Source organism: Mustela putorius, unplaced genomic scaffold (genome assembly GCF_011764305.1).
Source record: "Mustela putorius furo isolate JIRA1106 unplaced genomic scaffold, ASM1176430v1.1 tig00004053_pilon_pilon_pilon, whole genome shotgun sequence".
Taxonomy (NCBI): Eukaryota; Metazoa; Chordata; class Mammalia; order Carnivora; family Mustelidae; genus Mustela; species Mustela putorius.
The window spans coordinates 2,172,158-2,187,020 of NW_025422186.1; the positions used below are offsets into that span (position 1 = coordinate 2,172,158).

Consider the following 14,863-nt stretch of genomic DNA (forward strand, 5'->3'; position numbering starts at 1 on the left):
GCGGCTGTGATTAGAAGATACTGTTATAAAGCAGCTAACATAATAACCTGGTGTATATTACTTGCTCAGTAAATGTGATTTAAAATTACTGCCTGTCCAATCCTACACAGCATTCAGTACTGTCTGATGACAATATATTACCTCTGAAAACAGTATGTAGCAAATATCTCTGTGTCTTTCCCCTCAAGAATGGACATGTACAAAATCTCCTTTTCCAGTGTTTTTATTTGCACGTTTAACATTCACAAATCATCTTACAGATTTACTCTTTCCATAGGTTCATTATTTACAGGAAAGATCAGGATTAAAATGGAGTATTGAAGAGAACCAAGAAATTACCAGCAGTGATGGCACAGAGCACAAAGGCTCTGAAGTAAACAGAACAGAGTGAACAAGAGTAGCATGTGGTTACTTCCTACCAGGTGGAACCACTGACTTCATTAAAGCAAAACCCTTACTCTGTTATTTTCCCCACCTAGTTTAAACCAATTAAAAAAGATTTTTTCTCACACTACTGCTCTCCGAGGTCTTAGAAATATAACTGGTATTATAAGTGACTAGATGCATCCCCTGACTATAAGCACCTGAATAAACAGGTTAAATTTTGATGCACTAATCTTCCCTCTGGGAGAATTAAAATGAAAGAGGCAGAAGTTGGTTGACTCTTAAGACTTTGGGAAAAAGAAGAGGAGCGTGCATGCGTGCATGTGTCAGGTGGGGGAAAGGAGACAAAAGGGGCTGAAGGTGGGGGAAGGCAGGAAACCTAACTCTTTCCAACATACAACTGCTCTTGTGTTTTTCTCAGATGCTAATATAGTGTTCTATTACTCAGGGGGGATAAAAAGAATGAGAGTTATCTATCTCCAGTCAGTTGTAGGGTGTAATGGCTAATGACAGGGAGCATACCCATACCCTGGGAAAAGGGTATATTCATTTCATGTACATAACAATGCAGTTCAAAACTGTGTCCTACTATGCTCCCATTTAGTGTTTTCCTATTTTAAATCAATTTACTGTGTGACCTTGGGCAATTTACTTAACCTTTCTGTGACTCAATTTTCTACTTATAAAATGAGAACTGTAGCACTTTTTGTTACGGAGTAGAGGAGATACATAAAAAGCACTTAAGAATAGTGCCTGGCCAAATCAATAGAGACAGAAAGCAGACTGGTGGTTGCCAGAGGCTGGGGAGAAGGGGAAAAGAAGTAATGCTACTGGATATGGGATTTTACTGGGAGGTGATGAAAATGTTCTAAAATGAGCTAGTGGTGATAATACACAATTATGTGAATATACTGAAAAAAATCACTTAATTGTACATCACTTTAAAAGGATGAATTTTATGGTAAAGTATATCTCAACAAAGCTGTTATAAAAATTCTTAAAAAAATAGAATATTGCCTGGCACAATGTAAGTGCCCAATAAATATTAGCCATTATTAGTAGTAATATTATTGTCATTATTATTACTTAGCCATCTTATGGCCTGAGTAAATCCCTAGAAATTCTTTATTTTCAATAAAAGCCCACAGAATCTAGAAAAGTATTTATAATTTACATACATGAATTAACATTCACAGATTTATCTCTATCCAAACTGTCTCAGAAATTAACAGTCTAATTAAGAATAACAATTTCAGTATCTTACTCTGGAATAAAACAGCTCATGCAATGGATGTCTGATCATATCATTATAGCATGTAGATAAATTCCAATGACTTGACGTCACCCAAGGATTTGAAATGACAGGAGATTTTCATTTTCATCTTTAGGAAGTCCAGGTAGAGTAAGTAGTTTGATTATAAGAAGTATACAATTAAATCTTTAACTACAGGCTTGCTAGCCTTCTAATCACATCTGGGAAATACTTTATAAAAAGACAAATACAGTAAACAGTAAAATGCTGACTGGTCCTATGTCCTGTGACAAGCCCACCTTGCCCAACAACAGAAAAATCCATCACAATAAAAAGATCCTATTCAACTCATGTAATAAGACTCCCAAGAGGCAAAAGACTTGACAATTAATGGTTGACATTTAAGACTACACTGCACATTCAAATACGTTTGCATCAGTTGAGTTTTTATAATCTGAAGAGCAATTATATCCAGTCTTCACCTTTCTATTGCTAAAGAATGTTACAACAGAGGCTCAGTCTCAGAAGTAGGGTCAGCAAATGACAACCCAAGACAGTGATGCACCACATTCGGCAAGGATGCAGTATATTTGGGTAATGATGCTCACACACTTGAGTTTCAACTAAAGCATGAAACTTCCCAATTCCTAGAACAGGATTTCCTTTGTTAAAATCCCTTTCTCTTCTAGTCCTTCTTTCTATAATTAGCCATGTGCCTTTGCAGCAAACCAGGGAAAGCTGTGCTGAGGGTTATAACTTCCAGATAATCAGGTCTTCTGCCACAGAGAGCAATGCACTTTTTTTGCATATATTAAGAAAATAATCATTTATACCATAAAACTGACCATTCATTTTCTGAAAGATAATCTCCATTTTACCCATCTTCATTTAAATCAAATAAAACCATTCCTTAAATCACCCAAGAGCAAGAGATTAACACACAGAACAAACTGCCTTAACACCCAATATAACCCCCTCCCCACCATAAAACTGCCACCCCTGTTGTAACCTTAAACATTTCTGATCAAAATATTTAGCCTGAGTAAAATTCGGTAGGCAATTCCCTTTTGAAAAACATGATCATTTCTTTAATTTTACATTATAACCACTGGGACAGATAATGAAATAACTTTGGAAAAGAGAAGTTTTTAGTAAAGGTTGGGAAATTTCAGACGATGGAAATTTCAGACGATGATAACTTAAGGACCAATTTCAAAATCAAAGCCAGTTTCAAAATATTGTCTTTACCAATTCAAGACTGAAAAATTGGCTTTGTGCTCAGCAGGTTTATTTTAAAATTTAGAAGAGAAATTAAAATGAATACAAATATATAATAACCAAAACGTCTGGAGAAGGCTGGTATTGAGAGGACCAACTTTGAAATGCTCAGTAATTTAGTGATAACTCCAAGAACCCATTTGTCCTAGTAGTATTCTTGGTTAATCTGGGAATGGACAAAATACGTTTTTAAAATTATATATCCATGTGTAGATAGTCTTTAGATTAAAAAAATGAATAAATATTTAGATTCCATGATAAAGAAAAACCATGGAATAAATTCCTATCTTTAACAATGAATGTTTTCAGCCTGACTCCTAATCTTTTGTCTATTAAGAGTTCTTCAATGTGCAATTTATAGATGGCAGCAGTTCATATTACCCTAAAGGAATATGTTTAGCTTCGAATCAGCCTTTCCAGACACTCTGCTCCCTGAAAAGCCTTCACACTTGTGTGTATAAATAGCTGAGAATACAAGTAGGTGCACATGTGCAAAAAAAAGTACTCGTCTAAAGAAAAGCTAAGCAGCTTTACAAATATAGTCTAAAACCAAGAATATAAATTGCTATTCCCCAACACAAAAAGCACAACTAATGAAAAAACTGCTAAGCCCACTATGAAGAGGTGGCAGCTGTAAACCCATGGCATCCAACGTCATGCTCTAAGCATCTAGCTGTTCTGTGAACCAGCCATCAGAACGCTAAATCCGTCCATGTGCATGGGGTTAAATGCAGGCTTCTGATTTAGCTTTACTTTCTAGTTAAAGTCCAGACTACACAGAATAACGAGGGCTTCCTTAGAGCTATGCTGTGTCCAAAATGCCTCAATCTACCCTGAAGAACAAGTGCCCAAATGATAATATGCATTAAGGGCCTACTGATCTAAAATTCTTGAGGTCTCCCACTTGGATAAGTTCAAGCACTGGTCCACCAAGAGCTTCAATGACAGGAAAATTACATATTGACTACGAACAGCTTGCATATTCAGAGCTAGGGAGCAAGATTTAAAAACTAGAGTGTCAATGAGGTACTGTTAATAAGCATGGTGGAAAGGGAACCATACAGAACAACTAAAGAAGCTGATTCTTTACCTGTCCTTCGCTTTTTTAGAAAGCAACAAGTGCAGAATTTTCTCCAGTCAAAATCTGAATACTGGTTAATGTATGTTTTCTCCTCTGCAATTATGAAGCCCCTTCCCAACCTCTGTCATTGCCTTTTTAAGCCTAAGAAAGAAATAAAACAAAATGGATAGACTACCCATTCCTATGTATGAAAAGAGAGGCATATTCTAATAGTCATAAGGCAATGTGTTTAAGATCCGCACCTGAACTGGTATTCTCAAAACTGAAAATACAGCAGTTAATTCCACTCAACTTGCAGGATGCATTCATGTGCTTCCCAAATCATTGGCTGTCACTTGAATGGACCACAGTAACCCTATCACGCCTTAAGGCAGCACTATACTGCATATACTACATATTTTAAAGAAATAACATCAAGAGGCAAAGGACAGCCTTTCAAACATCAGTTCCTTATAAGCAGTGATGGTGCTTTATGGCTCCCTTTTAATATCCTCACATACCAAATACCTCCAAAATTACACAAAAGAGGGCCAGAGGGAAAGCTCCATGGTGAATTGCATCTTTCAGATGAGCTTTCAATTCACTGGTTTTTAATTTCCATTTCCTGATTTACTGAGGAGTGAATGTGAGAATCATCCAACTGATGACAAAATAGAACAAGAAAACAGGATAAATGGCCAGGGCTTTGCGGTTTGGAGGCTGGCTATCGGCAAGAAAAGCTGTAGAGGCTAAACAAAACAAACAAAACAAAATGGAATCTTTAATATAAGATTGTCACAGCCACTAACATTTACTATACTTTAATGTGCTTGGCATAGTCTGGAACACAGAATTACACAAAAAAAGTTCAGTTATATTTGTGACCTTTGGGGAAAAACGCATTCTGCGGCATAGTTTTTCCAGACAGTTGAGAGCTACTTGTTTCCAATACTAAACTCTGAAAGTTGTCAACCATTTCACATGAAAATCTTTCTAAAAGGGGCTTCCTAACCTTTTCTGAGAAGTTACTGACCTGTGATGAATACACTGAGAAAAATGTCTAAGGCGAGTTGCTCCTATGGCAAATGGCCTCATACTGCTATGCTTCTTGAGTAATTGTTCTCATTATTCAGTTATTGGCTCTTTTAGATGTTATTCTTGTCCACCCAGGAAATGAGACTCAACCTTTCACACATCTGATCATCCGTTGCAGGCAATCTTTCCTGAGCAACCATCACATATCCTCCCATTGCAGGCAGAACTGCCCACGTACATCCTCTGTGTCCCCACCATACCCTGCACACACTTCCATCTCCCACCTGGGACACCTATTGCCCTTAAGTGTTTACATGTCTGGCTGCTCCACTACGTTATGAACTCTGAGGATAGAGACTGTGCCTAGCACAATGCCTGACACACAGTTTGTGCTCAAGAACTATCTGCTGAATTAGAAAATGGAATGCTTATAGGAGCCTCTCTCTCTTCTAAGATTCTACTTCCTGAACAGCTATAAGCCTGGACACCAGATATTCACAACTACAAGTATGGTAAGTTATCAGACGCTAAGTGAGGGAATGAGGGGGTTCTCCATGGGTAAAGCACTCGAGCTTAACACACAGTCTTTATAATATTAATTCTGGCATTCTCAGACTGTATTTTTTGATTACTTCTTGGATTTTAACCATGTTCCAGAGCAAATGTGTATGTTAATGCACTTAAAAATATTAGGCAGTCTGTCTATCCCATGAAGTAAGAAGCCAGTGAGCAGTTCTAGTTGAAGGTAGAATTTTAGGAATGCAAAAACAATGAGCACATAGCATTCACTGCCACCACTATAGGCTCTTCCTAATTTTTGGCAGAATTTTCTACTGAAGCAGAAAAGTACTACATGATAATACACATAACAACCTATACTGGGAGGTAGTATAATACAGTTCTAAACAGGTGTGTCACCTGCTTGGGTTTGAAACATAATTCCCCTATTCACTAGTTATGTGTCCTAGGGCAAGTGTTTTAACCTCACTGGGTCTGTTCCTCATATGTAAAAAAAGGGACTAAGAATACTACTTTTTATTTGAGTTATAAGGGTTAAGTGAGATAATACATATAAAGCACTCACAACAGTGCTTGGCCTAGAATAAGCAATCTGTAAATGCTGGCTACTATTCTTATCATGATTAATTTGTTAGGAAAAGGCCCAAGTCATTTCTCAAGTCACCTATGCCTCCTATATGTTAGGATCTGAGCTAGGTCTAGTATAATCTCCTTTCCTGACCCTATCAATTATTTAAGAATAAAAAAGAAAGAATACGACCCTCTGTATCTCACAAGGCCAGATATCCAACTCTGATAAGATGTTGCCTACTTGGAGAAGAGGGTTCTGTGGATGATACTGGCAAGAATCCTATCACTCTCATATGACTCAGGAGTTACACTGCACCTCATCTGGTTGTCATCTCTAACTCATGTTTTTGTATGCTTTGCTACTGTAGAGATAAGTACATTCTTACCTACTATAGACCAGGCAAACATCACGATCACCACAAAAAAACGGACCACGAAGTTTATAGGTCCTGGCTCGGCCAAAAGCACCAACCGGCAAACCAGCATTGCCACCGTCAAGGGAAGTATACAGTAACCCAGCACACAGAGGCTCTGAAAAAAAGATCTAAAAAATAACATACATCTTTAAAGATCATAAATATAGTTGATCTGTATCATGATATGGCTTATTTCACAGATTTCTATATACGTAGATTGTTACCTTCCTTCAAATATGTAATACCTATACCCTAAGATTGATTCTATAAGGAGGCTTCTGTATTAAGCATAAGCTTTAATTTTTTTCTCCCTCTACTCTTTCTCCCTTCCTCTCAAACTCCTTGAGAGTCAACGACCTAAGGTACCAGATGATCTACTCTAATTCCTAGAGATTTCCTTCTCCCGATGAACTTCTAAGATAGTGGTTCTTAATCTTTTCTAGTTTAAAGACCTAGTTGAGAATTTGTTGGAAGCTATGGACCATCTCCTCCACAAAATGGACATAATCTTCTAACACAAAAAAAGTCTCCACATGATTTCAGGAGCTGGAGAGAGCATCTGAAGCTTATCACAGGACCCTAGATAATTTAAGGTAAGTTAAACTAGGTGATCTCTTTTCGGTGGGTTTAAGAGAATTTCTCTTTAGCCCTCATTTATTTTCATTTTTCTTTAAAAAAATACCTAACTAGCCAGACTTCCTTAAAAGTCTAAGATATGCTATCTGGCAAGGCAAAAAGTACATTTTAATAATACTCACATGTTTCCTCCAAGAAGTTTTGAGTTGAGGGTGATGGTAACTGCACCAAACCAGACAATGACAAACACTTCTGCAAACTGGGGTCCTCCATCCTTTTCACTATCTATAGAGCTTCTTTGAAGCATTCTGTGAGAAGGAAATGGCATGAGAATTGCTTCATCTTTTATTTACGGCAATAAAGTTAAAGCAAACTTTGAATCAGAGAGCTGTCCTAAACCTCACCTGAAGATCTATAATATATAGGTTGTACGAAAGCAAGACGTCAGAAATATTCGGTATGGCTCCCTTATTTCCAATTCCAAATGCCTCAGGACTGCATGGGTCACCACATCTGGCCTTGCTGGGATGTGTAAATGGATTACTGAAGACGTTTTTGGTTAAGCAGAGGTTAAAAACTGAAGGGTCAAATGTGGCTCACAGACATGGAGTTATTAGTCCATACAAGATTTAAAATGGGTTTCAATTCAAGTGATAATATTTTAAAATTGGGAGGTTTCACTTAAAAATACATATTTCTGGATTTTCTTAAAAAACCTGAAGAATTTCTAACAGTGGGCCTACGTTCCTACATGGCAACAACTGGGAGCAGTTGACTGACATAGCAGCAGGTCCCTTCACAAGGGGCTTCAGGTCACCAAATCATGTACACATTCAGGTTACTTCTCTACCCCTTAGATACATTTGCATTTATAATCCTTCAGTTAAGGCTTTAGTTCTGACATTTATTTATTATTTTTTTAAATTTTATTTATATGAGAGAGAACAGAGCAAAAGAGAAAAAAAATGAGCTGGGGTGGGGCAGAGGGAGAGGGAGAAACAGGCTACCTGCTGAGCAAGGAGCACGACTGGGGACTAGATGCCAGGACCCAGGGATCATAAGCTGAGCCCAAGGCAGACACTTAACTGATTGAGGCACCCAGGCACCCCTAGTTCTGACATTTCAGAATGGAAAGAGTCTATAAACCTATCTAGTTTATTTTTTTGAATCAAAACACAGATTATTACTAAAAGACTTCACTTTAAAATGGGGTAGTTCAAAAAAAAATGGGGTAGTTCAGCAGGCACTGATATATCTTCTCTTTGTCTAAGAATTCTACAAACTTTTGAATTGTGGACTAGAACACTTGGACTGAATGTTATTTTTTTCCAGTAACACCAAACTCACAACCTCTTTTAGTAAGTCTTGCCCTGCTATGCTGCTTGCCAGGGCAGGCTTCCGTATTCTATACCTGTATGTACTCCATTCTGAGTCCTAACAATCCGATGCAAGGAATGCTGGCACTGATCACTTGTTGTCTGGAATCTCTACTGCTTTGGCCTGGTATGAAGAGAGAACATTAATGGGCCTCGAAGGCAGGAGATCCAGAAAGTGATCCAAGTTTTGTCATTAGGTATGCTAACTAGAGTACATCACTGGATGTCTTGAGATTCCAGTTTTCCTCTCTGCAAATAAATTGGGCTAAACTACATAATCTCTAATGTTAATCTTTTAAAACTTAAAAAGCATATGTTCAGTCATTCTAATATAAACCTGTCCATCAACGCACTGGAGTATTGCCCTTGATGTGGTTATTAAAGGCGTAAGAAACAGCACTCTACATTACTGCCTAAATTACCAGATGTTTAATTCTCATTGAAAAATGGGCTGAGAGGGGTGCCTGGGTGGTTCAGTGGGTTAAGCCTCTACCTTCAGCTCAGGTCATGATCTCAGGGTCCTGGGATTGAGCCTTGCGTCAGACTTTCTGCTCAGCAGGGAGCCTGCTTCCCTCTCTCTCTCTCTGCCTGCCTCTCTGCTTACTTGTGATCTCTCCCTCTGTCAAATAAATAAATAAAATCTTTTTAAAAAATGGGCAGAGAAGCCATTAAGAAATTTGTTCAGTTTAGAATCATAAAAAGTCAAGCCTAGAAGGGATCCTCAGCCATCTCCTTTTATAGATATGGAAAAGGAGACCCAGAGGGGTTAGGTGGGCAGAGATGTAAAATAATCACAGAGGAAGACAGTGGGCAGTCAAGGAAACCTAAGGTTGAATCCCAAGTCTACCACTGATTGTGTGATCTCGGTTCAGTCCCCATTCTCTTTGAACCTAAGCTTGTTTGTCAAAAAAAGAAAATAATATTCTTGCTATGAGGATAAAATAAAGAGAAGGTATTTAAAAGTTTTCTGTAAATAGGAAAAAAAATAATTATACACATTTTGGTTCTAAGTAGTCCAAAATTGCTCTGGTGATAGCACAGTCAGGATGAGAACCCAGAAGTGAATCCTAATGCAGTATTTTTTCCACACTACCAATGGTTATATTCCCCTCTCCAATGGAACTATGCTCTCCTGTCCTCTCCCTTTATGTCAATGTGTATGGAAAGCCTAACACTTTAAAGTATGATCTTTCTTTGAACTTGAACACTTCTACTCTTCCTAATTTATTCTCATTCTCATTCATATTATTAAGATTTAAGAAGAATTAGGTTTACAAATAAACAGTACTTAAACCTACAAATATTTAATTCACTTAGTTTACTGATGGAGAGGTGCATGAGAGTAAACAAATGTCATTTCAAGAGAAATGGCTAAACAGGCTAAGAAGTTATTGGTAAAGAGAGAGGAGAATAATTTTCACATCTTTAATTATATCACTCTTTGAATTGATCTGGAAAACTACTTGACTTTTTAGACTGAAATCATAAGGAGTACAATATATCATAGATATCCTAAATAAAATATTCAAAATTTCCTTCAATTTTGAAACTCCACACAAGAAAGTATAGTCTATCTCAAATTGCAGAGGAAGGAAATGTAAGTACTTACAATGCAAGTGTCACACAAAGGATCAAAGGGCCCCACAGATCCCCTACAAGGCAAGAAAAAAACCAGAAGACTGTTAAACAACTATGTAGTATTTTCTATCTTTATTCCAATTATCTACCTCTCCCACTCTTGGAATTCAGACATCAAGGCTCTTTCTGTCTGCCCAAGCCTACCCAACCTCTCCTACCCCTCTACCTGCCCTCCCTGCCCCCTGATTCTGAATGCCCTTCTTCATATATCCTTTCAATTTTGTTGACTTCATAGACCACAAATCACCCCTCTTCCACCTACTAAGCCACATTCCAACATGCTATAAAGACCAATGGGCCAGAGGTCAAAAGACTTAGGTGCCCCATCCTCAGAAAGACTAGAGCCAAGTCACTCCATCAAACTGAGACTACATTAGTATAATCAGGTTCACCTCAAGAATATGAGAAATGAAGCTGAGAAGGAAGTGACTTCCCCACATATATATGTAATAGTTAGGTATGGAAGTGGGACCAGAACCTCAGTCTTCTGAGTCCTACTCCAAAGTTCTTTCCACTCTGCCACACTGCTTCCCTTTCAAAATTATTACACTGAACTAGTATGGAACTGCTGTTTGTATAGGTGAGAAAACAAGTCTATATTGGTAATTTCATAAGGTCAAACCTTAGCAAATAACAGGCAACTTTTAGAAAAGTATAAAAGGCTCTGCCAACATCAGGTCTAAGCACAGTGGTTCTCAATTAATAGCTGTTAGGTAAATTCATCATCCAACAGTTCAGTAACATACAGCTTACAAAAAAATTAACCTTCCCCAACAAAAATGAAAAAAGATACATATACCATTTCTAACTTTCACTTCTTACGTACATAACTTTAAAGAAGTATGCATATGTACATATTTACATTTTTTCCCACATTATATAAGTAATTTTGACACCACTGTGGAAAGTTTGGAAAAGGTATAAAGAAAAATCATAATCCTACCACTCTGATAAAATACTGTTTTTCTTGTTAAATTTTTGAACTTATCAACTAAAAAAGTAAATTCAAGTACAACTGATACTAATACACATTTAAAAAAATACACTTAAGGGGCGCCTGGGTGGCTCAGTGGTTTGGGCTGCTGCCTTTTGCTCGGGTCTTGATCTCAGGGTCCTGGGATCGAGCCCCGCATCGGGCTCCCTGCTCTGCGGGAAGCCTGCTTCCCTCTCTCTCTCTCTCTGCCTGCCTCTCTGCCTACTTGTGATCTCTGTCTGTCAAATAAATAAATAAAATCTTTAAAAAAAATACACTTAAGATTTTCTTAATTCATAAAAAGTCTGAAATAGTTAAAACTATTTTCTTATTTTAGTAGAATATTAGTAGAATATATATATATTCTACTAAAATAAGAAAAAAATATATATATATATCTCACAAAATTTGCCATTTTAGTCACTTCTAAGTGTACAAGCTTTGGGTACATTCACTGTTTTACAAACCTTGTATCATCCATCTCCAGAACTTTTTCATCTTCCTAAACTAAAACTCCAACCCTATTTCCCACTTAACCTCCAGCAATCATCATTTTACTTTGTATCAGTTCAACTACTCTAGGAACCTACTAGAAGTGAAAAAAAATATGTCCTTTTGTGACTGGCTTATTTTACTTAGCGCAATGTCTTCACAGCTCATCCATGTTGTAGCATGGATCAGAATTTTACTCCTTTTTAAAACTGAGTCATAGTCCGTTAGTATATGGTATATGTCATGGTGTGTATACCACAACTTATCTATCCATCCATTCACCTTTTGGCTATTGTGAATAAGGCTGCTATGAACATGGCTGTACAAATATCTGCTTGAGTTCCTGCTTTCAATTTTGGGGTATATACCTAGAAGTGGAATAAGTGGATCATACAGTAATTCTATGCTTAATTTTCTGAGGAACCATCATGCCATTTTGCACAGCAGCTGCACCATTTCACATTCCCATTAGCAATGCAAAAGGGTTCTAATTTCTCCACATCCTCACCAATAATTGTTATTTCTATTTCTTTGATAATGGCTATCCTATTGGGTGTGAAGTGATACAGCACTGTGGGTTTTTTTAAGTCATGATTTTTTTCCTTAACACTTTGCCAAGGGCTATGCTAACAGGGCAGGGCAGAAGTACAAATTTGGGCCATGACTAACTTACCCTTTGTGCCAGCCTATCTGTCTATCCCCACAAGGTCTGGAAATGGACTTTAACACATGACATAGCTAATCATCATCACTAATAAGCAAAATAACACACTGGTTCTGCATTGCCACTAAAGCAAACTTGTTTTGGACTGAGCCACATCAGCAGTTGAAAGGGTATCCTTACACCTGGGCGAGTAGTGGTAGAATGGAAAGAAAATGAACTTGAAAACTGGGTTCTAGTCCTGCCTGTGTCATCCTAACCAGACTCTTAGCTTCTCTGAGACTCATTTTCTTCATCTGTAAAACAGGACCAATAATTCCTACTTCACAGGGTTGTTGTTAAGGATTAAAAAAGATTGTGTGTGTGTGTATGTGTGTGTGCGCACGCGCGCGTGCAGGAGGGCATGGCACTAGAGTTAACAGTTACCATTTATGGTGCAACTATCAAATGTCACATGCTGTGAGAGGTGGTTGATATGTATTACCTCTAAGCCTCACCAGCAGATATACATTATTATCTCCTCTTTAACAGAGAAAGAAACTTGAGCCTCAGAAAAGTTAACTGTCTTATTCAAGATCACACAGGTAGTAATGGAACCATGATTCAAACCCAGATCTGTCCATGCTCTTTCCACTACATACCAGTAGTAACAAATCATGTCAGCTCTAACCCACCGTGTACTATGTTAAGAAAGATTCTGATGCTGCATCCATGTGCCACACGTTGGCATCCCTACATTATAGCTGAACTGCTGCCCAAATAGAAGGTGCACTCATGTACATCATTGTCACTATTCTCAAACAACTGATTCAATTTTTCTGATAAAGGGTATTATGAAAGCAAATATAAAAGGTCTAATGATTTTAATAATAAATTCTAAATAGACCATAATTTATTGCAAAAACTGTTTTGATAGTCCTCTTGGTCAAAAAAACATAGTCATCAGACTAAGTAATAGTTCTGCAAATAGAAATGTCAATAAAGATACTATTAATTTGTTAATCCTGGGCTGTTATTCTAATTTAATATTGAAACATTTTGCCTTTCCCTTGGAGATTGTCAGCTCAGGTCGAATAAAGTCCCTATGTGCTTATAGCTTCCAAAACTGTTTTTTTTTTCCAATGGCAGATAGAGATATACCGTCTATAGAGAGAGGCAAGATGGCAGAGGAGTAGCAGACTGAAACAACATCACATCCCAGGAGTTCAGCTATATAGGTCCAATTATTCCGAACACCTAAAAACTCAATAGGAGATAGAAGAGAAGAAGAGTAGCAATTCTAGGAACAGAAAATTGACTAATTTCTGAAAGGTGGGACATGCAGAGAAGGAAATCCGATGTGACAGGGAAGGTAGGCCATGAGAGGAAGGTCCAGCTCCTGGAAAGCAGTGCAGCAGTGGAGCACAAAATCAGAATATTTAGAAGTCTGCTCCACTGATGGAAATCACTCCAGAGGCTAAGTAGGGGTGGAGCCCTCATGGGACAGTGTGCTCTCAGGTCCCACGGGGTCACAGAAAGATTGAGGGTGTCTGAGTGTGACACAGCTGCCAGGTATTGGAGCGGGGAAGCCAATTACAGAGCCAAAAGAGTGAGCTTTCAGATCAGGATTACCTTAAACCATGATCCAAGACACAGTCGGGCTACAGCTCTTCGAGCAGGGCAACACAAGTGGCAGAGCCAGGGAGACTACCTTCCTGCTCTGGGAGGAGCAGCTCGGCAGGAATCTGTTGGGTTTGGAGACTCCAAAAGGGGCCATGCACCAGAGAAAGAAATGCTCGTCACAGACCGGGTGAGCTCGGAGTGTGGCCGGAGACCAGGGAGACAGGAGCGACTGACTGCATATCTCTGAGGGCACACTGAGGAGTGGGGCCCCAAGCTCTCAGCTCCACCAGGCCAGAGACTGGGAGGCCACCGTTTTCATCCCTGTCCTCCAGAGCTCTGTGGAAAGCGATCAGGGAACAAAAGCTACTGAGAGTGAACCCGAGCAGATTACTTAGGCCAGTCCCTGGCAAGGAGGTGCAATTACACCTCGGGCAAAGACATTTGAGAATCACTGCAACAGGCTCTTCCCCCATAAGATTAGCAAGAACATCCAGGCAAGACCAAGCTCACAGGTGGCTCAAGGAGAACAGCAGAACTCCAGAGCTAGGGGAAAGCAACACAGAGAATTCACGGCTTTTCCCCCATGATCCATTCCTTTTGCAAAGTTAATTTCTTTTATTTTTTTTCTTATTCTAGTTTTTAACTTCTCCTCTTTCCTCTTTTAGCGTTTTTTAACTAGTTTATCTTAACAATAGCTTTCTAAAAACGATCTTTATAAACCCTCAATATTATAGTTGTTTTTTATCCCTTCACTGTATTTAACCTTCCTTTTTGTATACACATAGATTTTTTCGTTATTCTAAAAAATTTGGGGACACAATTTCTTCTAATAGATCAAAATATACCCTAATCTAGCACATGGCTTTGTTCTAGTCTCCAGCATGAGCACATTCCTTCCTCTTTTTTTTCTTTTTCCAACCAACTTATCTTATCAATTCCTTTTTTAGAATTTTTTTTAAAATTTTCATCTTTACAGTCACATGCCATCCCTTCATTGTGTTTACCCTTATATTTATGTACCCTTACATATA

The 14,863-nt window shown here is 38.2% G+C and overlaps 1 protein-coding gene across 1 annotated transcript in view; it reads right to left on the reverse strand.

Moving 5' to 3' along the window:
* Positions 1 to 207: 207 nt before the first annotated feature.
* The window catches only part of YIPF6 (Yip1 domain family member 6), a 38,132-nt gene continuing 23,476 nt past the window's right edge, over positions 208 to 14,863 (reverse strand). The window contains exons 4-7 of the mRNA XM_004777887.3: positions 10,076 to 10,118; positions 7,273 to 7,398; positions 6,485 to 6,642; positions 208 to 4,723 (exon numbers count right to left, since the gene is read on the reverse strand). Of these exons, the coding sequence (XP_004777944.1) occupies positions 4,605 to 4,723; positions 6,485 to 6,642; positions 7,273 to 7,398; positions 10,076 to 10,118 (446 nt within the window). The 3' untranslated portion in view covers positions 208 to 4,604. The remainder of the gene's footprint in view (positions 4,724 to 6,484; positions 6,643 to 7,272; positions 7,399 to 10,075; positions 10,119 to 14,863) is intronic.